General features: G+C 34.4%; 1 protein-coding gene and 1 non-coding gene across 2 annotated transcripts in view; both read right to left on the bottom strand.

The window, feature by feature from the left end:
* Positions 1–295: 295 nt before the first annotated feature.
* LOC148941505 (uncharacterized) overlaps positions 296–18,419 on the bottom strand; it is a 63,646-nt gene continuing 45,522 nt past the window's right edge. Inside the window, exon 3 of the mRNA XM_089104185.1 lies at positions 296–496. Within this exon, the coding sequence (XP_088960311.1) occupies positions 296–496 (201 nt within the window). The remainder of the gene's footprint in view (positions 497–18,419) is intronic.
* On the bottom strand, positions 1,112–1,183 carry TRNAM-CAU (transfer RNA methionine (anticodon CAU)). The gene has a single exon. It is a non-coding gene; the product is annotated as a tRNA-Met (tRNA).

Genomic DNA, 18,419 nt, shown 5'->3' with positions numbered 1-18,419 from the left:
ATACCAGCGGTAAGATTTGAACCCACGCCTCCGAAGAGACTGGTGGCTAATTATGTTAAAAGGCGATCAAATCATTGCATATATTGGACTTAGTTAGCTGCCTGGTTCTTTGAGTTTCTTCTTTAGGGGCGGGAGGGGGAGGGCCAGTATACCCAATGTTACAAGATTCATTCACGTGCCTCAAAAACTTTTTGATTAAGCGACTGTAATTCTAGTAAAATTCCAGAAATAGCAAGAACAACAAGCCTGGGAATAAAAGCACCCTGGTAGACAATCTATACCGACTTAGAATACCTTAGTGAATCTGCAAAATACGAATTCTGCGTACCTTAACTCGATTTCTATATGCAGATTTGGCCTCCTCCAACTTTGCCATGTTTTGTTTGACAACTGATAGTCCTTTTTCTGATAATTCAAAACCGTTCATTTTTCCTTCTCGAATATATTTCTTCAACAATGTCTTCTCAGTGGGAGCTAAGTCTTCGTTCAACAGACTCTAAAAATAAAAAACTTTAATTAAGCCTTATAAATATCCACATAACCTATTACAAAAAATAAAAGAAATAAAAATCATGGATAGTGTAAGAGGAAAGTATGCTGATTAACTATAATTAATTAGCGATTCTAATTTGCTATCACAACTAAAAAGTTAAGACACGATATAAGAACATTCAATTTCATTACAGACAAATAGGCCAATATGGAAAAGATGAAACATATATTAAAGCATATGAGATATTATACAAAATTATGACATCTAAGGTGGGTTTGGAACCAGAGACCTGATGTTTGATTAATCGTGTCAATAGAAGGGGGTATTCCCCCCCCCCCACCCCCCTCTATATTTGAAAAGTAATTCTTTTTGGTATTTACATTAGTAAAGGTTTTTTGTGGTATATCCACAAACTGAAAAAAAAACTGTTGTCAATTTCCCTTTATAAAAGTAAGTTACGTATTATGGTACCGTAAACGAATGGGCATGTCTAACATTTCCACATTTCTAACAGTATTACAGAGCATTTATACTTTAAAAAATGGAGTAAACTTTTCGCTCAAGATTTCAACAACCTACAAAATTTATTCTCTGGAATTCTCTCCGCAAGACTAAAAGTAGCAGCTAGTGGTTTCGACCCACCGACCTCTGGGTTATGGGCCCAGCGCGCTTCCGCTGCGCCAAGCTGCTCTTAAATTCAAACTGGAACCAAGAGAGATATGCTGAATTAACTGGTTCGACCATGGATTTGAACACGAACTACAAACATACAGACTCATAATGATCTTTTTGTTTAGAGATAGAGGCCGTGGCGTAATTTTGTCAAATCCGGGGGGGGGGGGGGAGTTGGAGCCAATTTTCCAAAACCAAGTGAAAATGATTTAAAATTCTACTTTAGCTACTTTTGGCTATCTTGGAAAGGGGTTAAGTTAGGAAAATGAAACTTTGGTACTTGTGCATTATCTGGTACACACCGCTATATGCTGTACGAGGAACTGTCAAACGGGCATTTGCAAGAGATAAATGGATGGCAAAGCGTAATTGCTAATTGCGTTTACAATATTTAAACTGTTGTTTTTTGGGGTTGGGGGGGGGGAGGTACCTAGGTTACGTTAGGTTATGTATTTAATATGGGTTGCAGCGGTAGCTAGCAACCTAGTAAGAGACGATCACGTCCAATGTTAAGAAATGTAAAAACCCATAGTTCCTAAAAAAGGAGTCAGATCGAATTCAAAAGTACACAATTAGAACCGCCTTGTCCGAAACCCCTAAAAAGGAAACTTACCGCCCTTTGGCTTGAACAGCAAGGGAAATATATTGGCTTGAAAATCAAGAAAAGTGGCAGCTACTACAACATTCTGCCTAAACGGGACATTTTTTTTTCTTTTTTTCTTTTTTTCTTCTTTTCCAGAGATAGCTTGGCACTGGAGCATCAGAGAGCGTGTTCAATTGCTCATTTTAAAGGACATTAATTGGGTTAAAAATCTATAGTAACTAATTACAGTAAAGAACGATCTCTCGCCCATATCAGGGTTGCAGCGGTATTATAACATTATAAATTATAAAAGGTTGAAATGTTCGAAGATTATAGAGTTAAAAATTTTCCCACACCGGGAATCGAACCCGAGCCTGTTAAGTGAAAGTTAACTATCCTAGCCACTAGACCATATGGAACCATAAAAAAGTATGATTTAAGAGCCATATGCATATTATTATTTCACCATACCAATTATAATCCGGGTTGCAGCGGTAGCTAGCAACCTAGTAAGAGACGATCACGTCCAATGTTAAGAAATATAAAAACCCATAGTTCCTAATCCGGGTTGCAGCGGTAGCTAGTATAATAAAGAACGACCTCTTGCCTATACTAAATTTTATACGCCACTTAATTATAATATAGGTTAGTAATTCAACAGATAGCTTGGCACTGGAACATCGTAGAGAGTTGTTCAATGGCTCATTTTAAAGAAAATTAATAGGGTTAAATTACATTAAAAGACGATCACTGAAATAACAAACCATTCCATACATTGGACTTAGTTAGCTTCTTGATTGTTTGAGTTTCGTCTCTTACTATTTAAAAGAAGAAAAAGCCGTAGGCTTTTTCCTGTTTGTATTTATAATTAAAAAACGAACTCAAGACCAAAGAAACTGAACACTGTGGCTCATTCATATTATCTTCATTATTTTAGCTAGAATTACATTAAAAGACGATCATTGTAATATGACAGTAAAGAACAAACTTCAAACCCATAGTAACTAAAAAAAGATTATAATTAATATTAAAGATTCTTTTCCACCGATAGCTTGGCATTGGAACATCGTAGAGAATTGTTCAATGGCTAATTTTAAAAGAAATCTCTAAATCTAGTGCCATTTGTACTTATTTTTTTTTATATTAAAGAATGAACTCAATCCCATAGTAATTGTTGAGAAATTTATAATATAGAACGAACGCTAGCTGATATTAAATAAAATATAAAATAATAGTTGTAGCCTTAGCTTTAGTGTTTGTATTATCATCGGTAAACTTTTCTAGGGTATCTACGCAAAGGATCCGGGTTGCAGCGGTAGCTACACGCAACACCAGTCCTACACGCAAGGATTCCCCCTTCCTCCTTAGTTATACAATAGTGGTATTAGTTATGGCATTAGTTGTATAACAGTATATAAATAGTGGTATACAAATTTACTTTTTTCACGTTTTGACACCCCCTAGGACCCCTGGGAAAAATTATAATCTCTTGCTTTTCGGATTGCATCTGTGTGCAATTATGCATTTACGATAATAGGGATTATTTTTCTGATGTAAACTTGAAGCGGCGTTGCTACTATAAAAAAAAAAAAAAAAAAAAAAAAAAAAAAAAACGCCTTGAGTATTACGAGTAGAATCAATTATAATAAAGAACGACCTCTTGCCTATACCAAATTTTATATGCCACTTAATTATGTATCCGGGTTGCAGCGGTAGCTAGCAACCTAGTAAGAGACGATCACGTCCAATGTTAAGAAATATAAAAACCCATAGTTCCTAACAGAGGAGTCAGGTTTAGGAAACTTTCTGTCCCTTGGCTTGAACAGCAAGGGAAATATATTGGCTTGAAAATCAAGAAAAGTGGCAGCTACTACAACATTCTGCCTAAATGAGATATTTTTTTTCTTTTCTTCTTTTTTTCTTTTCCACAGACAGCTTGGCACTGAAACATCGTAGAGGTTTGTTCAATAGCTCATTTTAAAGGAAATTAATTGGGTTAAAAACCTTTTTGTAACTAAAATAAATTATTTCTAAAAGAGAATAAATTTTTCCACCAAAAACTGCGTTTTCGATGTCTTTTCACACTCCAGTCTTTCAAACATAATCGTATACAAGCGGTAAGATTTGAACCCACGCCTCCGAAGAGACTGGTGGCTAACACCAGTGCCTTGGACCACTCGGCCAGGCTGCCTCTCATAAATAAATATATATGTGAATTTGGCTTGCAGCATTACAATAAAGAACGACACCTAGCTCATGTTAACTGAAACATTCCAGGTTGCAGCGGTAGCTAGCAACCTAGTAAGAGACGATCACGTCCAATGTTAAGAAATATAAAAACCCATAGTTCCTAACAAAGGAGTCAGATCAAAACAAAAAGTACACTATTAGAACCGCCTTGTCTGAAACCCCTGTATAGGAAACTTTCTGACCCTTGGCTTGAACAGCAAGAGAAATATATTGGATTGAAAATCAAGAAAATTGACTTCAACCACGTTATTCTCCCCAAACGGGATATTTTTTTCTCTTTTCTTTTTTTTCTTTTCCACAGATAGCTTGGCACTGGAACATCGTAGAGGGTTGTTCAATAGCTCATTTTAAAGTAAATTAATTGGGTTAAAAATCTATAGTAACTAAAATAAATTATTTCTAAAAGAGAATAAATTTTTCCACCAAAAACTGCATTTTTGATGTCTTTTCACACTGCAGTCTTTCAAACATAATCGTATACCAGTTACTACTTAAGAACGACAAAAATGTAAATGGTCTCATTCGTTAATTAGATAATGGTTAGATCAAAGCAAGCTGCACGCAAGTTAAAAAAAACAGTACTACACAGACAACAGAGATAGTATCTTGAAAAGAGAAAAGCAAAGGTATTCAACCGAAAAGGCGTATCGAGAAGTATATTAAAAGAACGAACCCTCGCTTATACTAACTCAAATCCTTTTTAAACAAAAGAACGATCTCTGGCCCATAGTAACTGATATAAGGTGGTTTATATTAAAAGACGATCAATAGAAGAACATTATAATAAAGATTACACAAAGGACCGATATAGTTCATCATAAATGGTATTTGTCAATTAGGTTTTTTATATAATTATCCATTATTATGTAAAATACAGTAATTTTTTGGGGGTTGTAACAAAAAATATATTTGTTAACTGAAACTACAATAAATCCTGAAAATTTCAAATCCGGGTTGCAGCGGTAGCTAGCAACCTAGTAAGAGACCATCACGTCCAATGTTAAGAAATATAAATACCCATAACTCCTAAAGAAAAGTTAGATCAAAACAAAAGTGCACCATTTGAACCGACATGTCCTAAACCCCTGTATAGGAAACTTTCTGTCATTTGACTTGAACAACAAGGGAAATATATTGGCTTGACAATCAAGAAAACTGGCAGCTACTACAGCACTCTGCCTATCTTTTTTCTTTCTTTCTTTTGCATAGTTAGTTTGATACTGGAACATCGTAGAGAGTTGTGTCTTGTCAAATTAGCTAATTAATTTCATATAATAAAGAACGACCTCTTGCCTATACTAAATTTTATATGCCACCTAATTATAGTATAGGTTAGTAATGCAACAGACAGCTTGGCACTGGAACATCGTACAGAGTTGTTCAATGGCTCATTTTAAAGGAAATTAATGGGGTTAAAATTATAATAAAGAACGACCTCTTGCCTATACTAAATTTTATACGTCACTTAATTATAGTATGGGTTAGTCATTCCACAGATAGCTTGGCACTGGAACTTCGTAGACAGTTGTTCAATGGCTCATTTTAAACATATTTTATATGAAAGATTGATCAATGACGTCAGAATCATATACCAGCGTTAGGATTTGAACCCACGCCTCCGAAGAGACTGGTGACTAACACCAGCTTCTTTGACCACTCGGCCACGCTGTTCCGGGTTGCAGCGGTAGCTAGCAACCTAGTAAGAGACGATCACGTCCAATGTTAAGAAATATAAAAACCCATAGTTCCTAAAAAAGGAGTCAGATCAAAACAAAAAGTACACCATTAGAACTGCCTTGTCCAAAACCCTTGTATAGGAAACTTTCTGTCATCCGGCTTGAGCAGCAAGGGAAATATATTGGCTTGAAAATCAAGAAAAGTGGCAGCTACTACAACATTCTGCCTAAACGGTATATTTTTTTTCTTTCTTGTTATTCAGAGATAGCTTTGCACTGGAACATCATAGAAAGTTGTTCAATGGCTCATTTTAAAGGAAATTAATTGGGTTAAAAACCATTTGTAACTTAAACAAATTTTAACAGGATAAATTTTTCCACTAAAAACTGTATTTTTGATGTCTTTCCATACTGCTGTCTTTTCAAAGACATTTGATTTTTTTTTTGAAGCAATCAAACAATTCGTGGTAAGGTTGTATTTTAAACTTTTATAATAAAGAACGACCTTTTGCCTATACTAAATTTTATAGGCCACTTAACTATAGTATAGGTAATATGTAGTATATAGTAACAAAAGTAAATCATTAGAACTACCATGTCTGAAACCCTACTTGATCAATAGTGAATGTCAGTCATCATAGTTTTATATTAGAGCTATGACGTGAATAGAAAAACACGAAATTATATTGTTGTTTCTGAAGACGTCATAAAATAATGCCATTGCGGCATGACGTCATGAAATAAAATCATTATGCCGTGACGTCATAATTACTATATAAGAAATTTCAAAACTGTAAATGGTCTCATTCATGAATACATAATGGTTAGATCAAAGCGAGCTACATGCAAGTTAAAAAAAACAGTACTACAAAAAAAACAGAGATAGTATCTTGAAAAGAAAAAAGCAAAGGTATTCAACCGACCAGGCGTATCGAGATGTAATAATTGAGAGAGCAAAACAAAACTGCAAGATGTGTTATCACAATACAATAAAGAACGACACCTTGCCCATGTTAACTAAATTACATTAAAAGACCATCATTGGAATAACAAACAATTACATACATTTGAATTAGTTAGCTATTTGATTGTTGAGGTTCGTGTCTTACTATTTCAAAGAGAAAAAGCCGTAGGCTTTTTCCTGTTTATAATAAAGAACGAACCTTAGCTCATAGTTTACATAAAGGATCCGGGTTGCAGCGGTAGCTAGCAACCTAGTAAGAGACGATCACGTCCAATGTTAAGAAATATAAAAACCCATAGCTCCTAAAAAAGGAGTCAGATCAAAACAAAAAGTACACCCTTAGAACCGCCTTGTCCGAAACCCCTGTATAGGAAACTTTCTGTCATTTGGCTTGAACAGCAAGGGAAATATATTGGCTTGAAAATCAAGAAAATTGACTTTAACCACGTTATTCTCCACAAACGGCATATTTTTTTCTTTCTCTTACTTTTTCTTTCTTTTCCACAGATAGCTTGGCACTGGATACAATAAAGAACGACCTTTTGCCTATATTATTTTATATTAAAGTTTTTTTATTTAGATCCGGGTTGCAGCGGTAGCTCGCAAACTAGTAAGAGACGATCACGTCCAATGTTTACAGTAAAGAACAAACCTTAGCCCATAGTAAAATCCGAGTTGCAGCGGTGTATAGCAACCTAGTAAGAGACTAAAAAAAAGTCAGATCAAAACAAAAAGTACACCATTAGAACCGCCTTGTCCGAAACCCGTATATAGGAAACTCTATATACCTTGGCTTGAACAGCAAGGGAAATATATTGGCTTGAAAATGAAGGAAAATGGCAGCTACTACAACATTCTGCATAAACAGGATATTTTTTTTTCTTTTTTTTCTTTTCCAAAGATATCTTGGCACTGGAACATCGTAGAGAGTTGTTCAATGGCTCATTTTAATGGAAATTATTACGGTTAAAAATCTTTTGTAACTAAAATAAATTATTTCTAAAAGAGAATAAATTTTTCCGCTAAAAACTGCATTTTTGCTTTCTTTTCATACTGCAGTCTTTTCAAAGATATTTGATTTTTGTACATAAATCATATTTTATATTAAAAGACGATCATTAGAATAATAAAAAACCATCGCATACATTGGACTTAGTTAGCTACTTGATTGTTTGAAGTTCGTCTCTTACTACTTCAAAGGAGAAAAAATATAATAAAGAACGAACACTAGCTCACAGGAATTGAAATAATAATTAATTGTAGTCCAGGTTGCAGCATACACAAACACATACTCATACAAACTGAAGGGGTTGCTAGCTATTGCTGTAACCACGATCTTTTCTTACATTTAAAGTTCTACCCATAAAATCCCATGACGAGTAGTAAAAACCAAACAAAAAAAAACCGATTCTGAATTTTCAGGTATTTTTCTAGTTTGAATTAAAATTTTTAAATTAATGCTCAGACAAAATAAACATTTTTGCAGTTTACACAGTAACTTTAGCTATTCTGAACTGATTTACATGAAAGAACGAACCTTAGCCCATAGTAGCAGAAATAAGAATATCTAGGTTGCAGCGGTAGCTAGCAACCTATTACATAATCCGGGTTTAAGTGGTATACACAAACAAAAACTTACACATACATCCGGGTTGCAGCGGTAGCTAGCAACCTAGTAAGAGACGATCACGTCCAATGTTAAGAAATATAAAAACCCATAGTTCCTAACAGAGGAGTCAGATCAAAACAAAAAGTACACCATTAGAACCGCCTTGTCCGAAACCCCTGTAAAAGAAACTTTCTGTCCCTTGGCTTGAACAGCAAGGAAAATATATTGGCATGAAAATCAAGAAAATTGACTTTAACCACGTTATTCTCCCCAAAAGGGATATTTTTTTCTTTTTTCTTTTTCTTTTCCACAGATAGCTTGGCACTGGAACATCGTAGAGGGTTGTTCAATAGCGCATTTTAAAGGAAATTAATTGGGTTAAAAATCTATAGTAACTAAAATAAATTATTTCTAAAAGAGAATAAATTTTTCCACCAAAAACTGCATTTTTGATGTCTTTTCACACTGCAGTCTTTCAAACATAATCGTATACCAGCGGTAAGATTTGAACCCACTCCTCCGAAGAGACTGGTGGCTAACACCAGTGTCTTGGACCACTCGGCCAGGCTGCCTCTCATAAATAAATATATATGTGAATTTGGGTTGCAGCAGTAGCTAGCAACCTAGTAAGAGACGATCAGTCCCATGCTAAGAAATATAACAAAACTCCTAAAAATAGAGTAAGATCAAAACAAAAGTACATCATTAGAACTACCTTGTCTGGAACCCTACTAGATAAATAATGAATGTCGTAGCTTTATATTAGAGCTATGAAGTGAATAGAAAAACACGAAATTATATTGTTGTTTCTGATGACGTCATGAAATAATATCATTGCGCCTTGACGTCAATAAAATCATTACGCCTTGACGTCATAATTACTACTTAAGAACGGCACAGATGTAAATTCTCTCATTCTTGATTAGAATAATGGTTAGATCGAAGCAAGCTATACGCAATTTGAAAAAACGGTACTACACAAACAACAGAGATAGTATCTTGAAAAGAGAAAAGCAAAGGTATTCAACCGACCAGGCGCATCGAGAAGTAAAAATTGAGAGAGCAAAACAAAGGTATTCAACCGACCAGGCGTTTCGAGAAGTAATAATTGAGAGAGCAAAACAAAGGTATTCAACCAACCAGACGCATCGAGAAGTAAAAATTGAGAGAGCAAAACAAAGGTATTCAACCGACCAGGCGTATCGAGAAGTAATAATTGAGAGAGCAAAACAAAACAGCAAGATGTGTTATCACAATGATGAAGATTATAGACATGCAAAAATTGAGACAGCCAAACAAAAGATCAAGGAGCGTTACTGGGGTGACAAAATCTATAATGAAAAAATTAAATTCTCTGCGAGGTTGTACCGAAGAACGCATAAGGACAAAGGGAAAAATTACATTCAAAAATACAAGAAGATGGCAAAAATGCAGGCTGATCTTCGTAAATTGAGAAACATTTTACGCATGTTTTACCAGGATCACGAAAAGTATTCAAAATTACAGATTAAAATTCTCTTTGACAGAGCGGATGCTGTTGAAATGTCGGCTAGAAATTCCTTGGCAAAGCTTCATAGTAATATCCAAAAGAAATGTTGTCAGTTTAATGAAAAGCTTCCAAGGTATGGATTGTCAACTGCGGAACAGTTTATAGATGCAATGGAAAATGTTTGACAACACAGTGAATATACGGAGGCTTACTTCTTTGAAAAATCGTATATTAAGTTTGGAAGGAGCAATTGCAGTTTATGTAGCAGCAATAAAAACATATATACAAGCATACCTATCAACAGCGAAGGAAAAGCAATGTTTTTCAATTATGGCGAAAACGAGCCTGTTAGGGTTATTAGTATATGTGTTTGTAAGACTAATGATTTAGAACAAATTCCTGGAACACCGACTCAAGAAAAAAGCATTTCTAACTGTGTTTTAAACAGTCCTTTTAGTTCTACTGAATATTTGGCAAAAAATTCTCTGTGTAGTAGAACAAACTGTCCTGAAAAGTACGAGACAACTATTGAAAAAATGCTCTAAAACTAGATCTGACAAGGAAATTATGATGGCTGAAGTCACCTATAACAATCTGAGTAATCATTCAAAACCAAAAATTGGGCAGCAGGTTACTTGGCAATGTCACCCTGATATCTGCAAGCTCTATCCGACGGATATCGAATTATGTCAAATTCTTTTTGATATCCTTGAAAATAATATAGCATTAAAATTTTCAACTGACAGAGTGGCTAATTTCTACCTTGGCGGCTTGGATTATTGTGAAATCAATTACAGGGACACAAGAAAGCATGGGCATTCGTTATACTGTAGCCCAAATGAGGGATGTCAGAGCTATTTGCGTTCTCTAAGGGCACTAGCTCCACATTTTCCTGTCTTGAACTGTTTCATTAATAGCGTATATAAGGCAGTATCAAAATGTAAGATTATACAACATATTAATCTACTAAAAGTCGAGGGCTCGTACAAGGAACTAAGTCATTACATAGAAGAAGTGTCAAGTAGACTCTGTCGTAATAATAGTCAAGACTTCATTTACGGTGATAGCAATATTAGAGTTTCTGTGGATGAAAATACAATAATAAAATTATTTGGTGAGAGCCTTGATAAGGTAGCTAACATTAGGGATGTATACCCCACAATGCATTGTGACAGTTGTGAGCAGATAAATTTCAAATAAGATATAATAAAGATCGAACTCTTCCCTATACTAACTTGCATACCCAACTTCACTGTAGTTAAGATTACAGTATTTATATTATACATCATTATAAATTATAAAAGGTTCAAATGCTCGAAGATTATAGAGTTAAAAAATTTCCCACATCGGGAATCGAACCCGAGCCTGTTAAGTGAAAGTTAACTATCCTAGCTACTAGACCATATTTAACCATAAAGAAGTATGATTTAAGAGCCATATGCATATTATTATTTCACCATACCAATTATAATAAGGCCAAAACCAAATCGTCTACTTGCAACCTTACTTTTGACACATTAGTTAAATCTTCATCAGGCTTAAAAAATGTTTTGCTAGTTTTACATGAAAGAACAAACCTTAGCCCATAGTAGCAGAAATAAGAATATCTAGGTTGCAGCGGTAGCTAGCAACCTATTACATAATCCTGGTTTAAGTGGTAGCTAGTTACAATAAGGAACGAACTGAACCCATCGTAACTTAAGTATTAAATCAAACAGTTCGTTGTCATAATAAAGAGCTGTGTAATGGCTCATTTTAAAGAAAACTACTGTATATAGAAACCTTTTGTAATTAACAAACTCAATTATTATTATAAAACAAATTGTTACGACATGGTAAAGAACTAACTCATGGCGATAGTAACTAATTTAATTTTGAAAAGAAAGAATTACGGCGGAAACCTAAATGGTAGCATAAGTAAGCTACATTTCTTAAGAACTGCCCACCGGAATTTGAACTCAGATCACCGGATTCAAAGTCTTATGTTTTTTACCACTACACCAAGAAACGTTCATTTAATAAAGAATTTTAACGGTATATGATAACTTAAATACCGAACTAAGTGCTAACCACTACACCAAGAAACATTCATATAAAAAAGAATTTTAAAAGTATATGATAATTTAAAGACCGAACTCTAACCGTCAGTATTGTCAATCAGTTCGTTACATAAAGGGTCGATACTGTAAATGGGTTTTTTGTAAGTATCATCCGTATCATGGTTTTAATGATAGCTGAATTACATTTTAAAGAAATTGACCCCGGGTAGCCTTGAACCACCAACCCTTCGCTTAACAGCCGATCGTGTTAGCCCCTTACACCACGACGTCATCAGGTAAAATTGTATCCGGGTTGCAGCGGTAGCTAGCAACCTAGTAAGAGACGATCACCTCCAATGTTAAGAAATATAAAAACCCGTAGCTCCTAAAAAAAGAGTCAGATCAAATCAAAAAGTACACCATTAGAACCGCCTTGTCCAAATCCTCCATAAAGGAAACTTACTGCCCTTTGGCTTGAATAACAAAGAAAATATATTGGCTTGAAAATCAAGAAAATAGACTTTTACCACGTTATTCTCCCCAAACGGGATATTTTTTTCTTTTTTCTTTTCCACAGATAGCTTGGCACTGGAACATCGTAGAGGGTTGTTCAATAGCTCATTTTAAAGGAAATGAATTGGGTTAAAAATCTATAGTAACTAAAATAAATTATTTCTAAAAGAGAATAAATTTTTCCAATAAAAACTGTATTTTTGCTGCAGTGACGTCATAATTACTATATAAGAAACGTCAAAACTGCAAATGGTCTCTTTCATGAATACATAATGGTTAGATCAAAGCAAGCTGCACGCAAGTTAAAAATCAGTACTAAAAAATCAAGAAAAGTGGCAGCTGCTACAACATTCTGCCTAAACGGGATATTTTTTTTCTCTTTTCTTTGTTTCCAGTATAATAAAGATCAAACTCTTCCCTATACTAACTTGCATATGCAACTTTACTATAGTTAAGATTACAGTATTTATATTTTTTTTTACATTAAAAGACGATCACTGAAATTTATAATAAAGAACGACATCTTGCCTATACTAAATTTTATACGCCACCTAATTATTATAGTATAGGTTAGTAATTCAACAGATAGCATGGCACTGGAACATTGTAGAGAGTTGTTCAATGGCTCATTTTAAAGGAAATTAATGGGGTTAAAAACCTTTTGTAATTAAAACAAATTATTTTTATTACATTAAGAAATTTTAATTATTTTCCTAAAGAAATTACAGTAAAGAACAAACTTCCAGCCCATATCCGGGTTGCAGCGGTAGCTAGCAACCTAGTAAGAGACGATCACGTCCAATGTTAAGAAATATAAAAACCCATAGTTCCTAAACAAGGAGTCAGATCAAAACAAAAAGTACACCATTAGAACCGCCTTGTCCGAAACCCCTGTATAGGAAACTTTCTGTCCCTTGGCTTGAACAGCAAGGGAAATATATTGGCTTGAAAATCACGAAAATTGACTTTAACCACGATTTTCTCCCCAAACGGGATATTTTTTTCTTTTTTTTTCTTTTCCACAGATAGCTTGGCACTGGAACATCGTAGAGGGTTGTTCAATAGCTCATTTTAAAGGAAATTAATTGGGTTAAAAATCTATAGTAACTAAAATAAATTATTTCTAAAAGAGAATAAATTTTTCCACCAAAAACTGCATTTTTGATGTCTTAATAAAGATCGAACTCTTCCCTATACTAACTTGCATACGCAACTTCACTATAGTTAAGATTATAGTATTTATATTATGCATCATTATAAATTATAAAAGGTTCAAATGTTCGAAGATTATAGAGTTAAAAATTTTCCCACCTCGGGAATCGAACCCGAGCCTGTTAAGTGAAAGTTAACTATCCTAGCCACTAGACCATATTGAACCATAAAGAAGTATGATTTTAGAGCCATATGCGTATTATTATTTCACCATACCAATTATAATAAGGCCAAAACAAAATCGTCGACTTGCAACCTTACTTTTGACACATTAGTTAAATCTTCATCAGGCTTAAAAAATGTTTTGCTAGTTTTACATGAAAGAACGAACCTTAGTCCATATCCGGGTTGCAGCGGTAGCTAGCAACCTAGTAAGAGACGATCACGTCCAATGTTAAGAAATATAAAAACCCATAGTTCTTAAAAAAAAGAGTCAGATCAAAACAAAAAGTACACCATTAGAACCGCCTTGTCCGAAACCCCTGCATAGTAAAATTTCTGTCCCTTGGCTTGAACAGCAAGGGAAATATATTGGCTTGAAAATCAAGAAAAGTGGCAGCTACTACAACATTCTGCCTAAACGGGATATTTTTTTCTTTTTTTTTTCTTTTTTTTCTTTTTTCTTTTCCACAGATAGCTTGGCACTGGAACATCGTAAAGGGTTGTTCAATAGCGCATTTTAAAGTAAATTAATTGGGTTAAAAATCTATAGTAACTAAAATAAATTATTTCTAAAAGAGAAAAAATTTTTCCACCAAAAACTGCAATTTTGATGTCTTTTCACACTGCAGTCTTTCAAACATAATCGTATACCAGCGGTAAGAATTGAACCCACGCCTCTGAAGAGACTGGTGGCTAACACCAGTGCCTTGGACCACTCGGCCAGGCTGCCTCTCATAAATAAATATATATGTGAATTTGGGTTGCAGCAGTAGCTAGCAACCTAGTAATAGACGATCAGTCCAATGCTAAGAAATATAAAAACCCAAAACTCCTAAAAATAGAGTCAGATCAAAACAAAAGTACATCATTAGAAATACCTTGTCTGAAACCCTACTAGATAAATAATGAACGTCATCATAGTTTTATATTAGAGCTATGACGTGAATAGAGTTACGTCATAATTAGTATATAAGAAAGGCAAAACTGAAAATTCTCTCATTCTTGATTAGAATAATGGTTAGATCAAAGCAAGCTATACGCAATTTGAAGAAAGAGTACTACACAAACAACAGAGCTAGTATCTTGAAAAGAGAAAAGCAAAGGTATTCAACCGACCAGGCGTATCGAGAAGTAAAAATTGAGAGAGCAAAACAAAGGTATTCAACCGACCAGGCGTATCGAGAAGTAATAATTGAGAGAGCAAAAGAAAACAGCAAGATGTGTTATCACAATGATGAAGATTACCGAAACAAACATAAGAAAAAAGTTGCTACCAGAATAATGGGTAGATACTGGGGTGACAAAAGCTATAATGAAAAAATTAAATTCTCTGCGAGGTTGCACCGAAGAACGCATAAGGACAAAGGGAAAAATTACATTCAGAAATACAAGAAGATGGCAAAAATGCAGGCTGATCTTCGTAAATTGAGAAACATTTTACGCATGTTTTACCAGGATCACGAAAAGTATTCAAAATTACAGATTAAAATTCTCTTTGAAAGAGCGGATGCTGTTGAAAAGTCGGCTAGAAATTCCTTGGCAAAGCTTCATAGTAATATCCAAAAGAAATGTTGTCAGTTTAATGAAAAGCTTCCAAGGTATGGATTGGCAACTGCGGAACAGTTTACAGATGCAATGGAAAATGTTCGACAACACAGTGAATATACGGAGGCGTACTTCTTTGAAAATTCGTATATTAATTTGGAAGGAGCAATTGCAGTTTATGTAGCAGCAATAAAAACATATATACAAGCATACCTATCAACAGCGAAGGAAAAGCAATGTTTTTCAATTATGGCGAAAACGAGCCTGTTAGGGTTATTAGTAAATGTGTTTGTAAGACTAATGATTTAGAACAAATTCCTGGAACACCGACTCAAGAAAAAAGCATTTCTAACTGTGTTTTAAACAGTTCTTTTAGTTCTACTGAATATTTGGCAAAAAATTCTCTGTGTAGTAGAACAAACTGTCCTGAAAAGTACGAGACAACTATTGAAGAATGCTCTGAATCTAGATCTGACAAGGAAATTATGATGGCTGAAGTCACCTATAACAATCTGAGTAAACATTCAAAACCAAAAATTGGGCAGCAGGTTACTTGGCAATGTCACCCTGATATCTGCAAGCTCTATCCGACGGATATTGAATTATGTCAAATTCTTTTTGATATCCTTGAAAATAATATAGCATTAAAATTTTCAACTGACAAAGTGGTTAATTTCTACCTTGGCGGCTTGGATTATTGTGAAATCAATTACAGGGACACAAGAAAGCATGGGCATTCGTTATACTGTAGCCCAAATGAGGGATGTCAGAGCTATTTGCGTTCTCTAAGGGCACTAGCTCCACATTTTCCTGTCTTGAACTGTTTCATTAATAGCGTATATAAGGCAGTATCAAAATGTAAGATTATACAACATATTAATCTACTAAAAGTCGAGGGCTCGTACAAGGAACTAAGTCATTACATAGAAGAAGTGTCAAGTAGACTCTGTCGTAATAATAGTCAAGACTTCATTTACGGTGATAGCAATATTAGAGTTTCTGTGGATGAAAATACAATAATAAAATTATTTGGTGAGAGCCTTGATAAGGTAGCTAACATTAGGGATGTATACCCCACAATGCATTGTGACAGTTGTGAGCAGATAAAGACAAAATACCAATTGAAGAGTCTAAGATCCCTTTCAAATAAGAAAGGTTTTGATGTAATGATGGCCACGATTTTAGAACACCTACAACAGGACATACCCAAAGATGACAGAGAACAACTAATTCAATGTACAGGTTGGAAAGAGGATGTCATAGATTCATTCTTTGTCTGTGATTACTGTGCTGGGAAAATGTTGAAAAGTCAGGAGAATGTCCGATCAGTATTAAATAACCTTCATATAGACTGTACACCGGAATGTATAAAGTGTTTAAATAATTTTGAAATGGCAATGATTCGATTTGTAATGCCTTGTCTTACGATCGTCAGATTAGGGCAAGTAACTGCATTGAAGAGACCTAGAACAGAACTTGTTGACGCTCTTAAGGGGAGAATAGTATATCTACCTGTTGATGTGCAAGCAAATGCAGATATTCAGCCTGAAAAACTTCTTAACATTGATAGTTTTGTAGTCATTGTCAATGGTCAGCCTACTTACAACAAGAATGTTTGGACTGCACTAATAGATCTGAGAAAAGTCCATGAAGCTCTGTTGTGGTTAAGAGAGAACAACAGTCTCTATAAAACAATACATGCATACACCCTAGAAGATTTAAAAAAAATACTTGAAGCCCGTCTTGCTGAAAAAGCGGTTGGTGTTGATAATTTACCTGAAATACCGGAAGCTGCAATCCTTCAGAAACTGACAGAAAGTGCAAAATCTACATTGGTTGAAAATTTTTCTGTCCAGCCTCTCAATTCAGCGGTTCCAAAATATATAATAAAGAACGACCTCTTGCCTATACTAAATTTTATACGCCACTTAATTATAGTATAGGTTAGTAGTTCAACAGATAGCATGGCACTGGAACATCGTAGAGAGTTGTTCAGTGGCTCATTTTAAAGGAAATTAATGGGGTTAAAAACATTTTGTGATTAAAACAAATTATTTTTATTACATTAAGAAATTTTAATTATGTTCCTTAAGAAATCATCATAAGTAAAAATTTCTCATGCGGAAATTGAACTCAAGCCTGCTGGGTGAGAACTATCCCAACCTCTAGACCATATAGGATATATTAAAATATCCGATTAATGAAGTTTATTTTAAAGAACAAATTATAAACCTAGTTAGCTGCCTGATTATTTGAGGATCGTCTCTTACTATTCCAAAGAAGAAAAAGCCGTAGGCGTTTTCCTGTTTGTAATTTATTTTATAATAAAGATGTCAATATAAAACTAACAGAAATTAATTAAAAAAACTGTTTCCAAAAAATAAGTTTTTTTCAAAGAAAAGTAAAGAACTCCATTAAACCAAAAATGGGCAAAATTAAATCAAATAATCTACCAACCGTGGAACTACGACAAATCAGATCGATAAATAAATGAAACCCCAACCGAACAGAAAGTACAATAAATACTCGAGTGAAATTCAAAACCAGCAGAAATTAACATGAGTTGGGCTCAAAACCCCTCTGACTTTCCAAGGCCAGAACATAATTTTTACTTCACTTAAAAAACTACAATTTGATATACATTGTCAGTTTAATATGAATATACTAATATTTAGTAGTCAAAATGTTAGCATTATTTGATTTATCACAGTTATAAAAGTAAAAACTTTGATATTTTTTCAGTAAAGTTAAAATTATGTTCTGGCCTTTAGAGGGCATAGGGGGTTTTGAGCCCAACTTATGTTAATATCTGCTCGTTTTTAGTTTGACTCAGTTATTTATTATTATTTTTGTTCGTTTTGGGTTTCATTTATTTATCGATGCTGATTTGCGGTAGTTTCCCGCTTGGTAGGTTATTTAGAGCTAGTATAGAATTATATCTATAGAAATGAATTACATTTTTTTGCACAATTAGCAGAGCACACTGAAGTTGAATTAGCCTTAAATTTTGACTTAAAACGTTTCATATTGACCATTTCTGTTAGAATAGAATTTCAAAGGTTTAATATATGATGATAAGAAAAGAGGGCAAAGTCGCAGTTTAGTTCCTCCTGTAGTTTACGCCGCAGGAGCCCGCTGGTGAAGGTGTAGGTTTTTTCTTCTTTGCAAAACAATTTATTTCAGCAGAAACAAAGAAGAAGCCCATTTGCGGC

Source organism: Artemia sp. Qi Xiang Cuo, chromosome 18 (genome assembly GCF_049724085.1).
Source record: "Artemia sp. Qi Xiang Cuo chromosome 18, ASM4972408v1, whole genome shotgun sequence".
Lineage (NCBI taxonomy): Eukaryota > Metazoa > Arthropoda > Branchiopoda > Anostraca > Artemiidae > Artemia > Artemia sp. Qi Xiang Cuo.
Note: the sequence above shows the minus strand (reverse complement) of the source record. Positions and strands in the feature narration are given on the sequence as shown.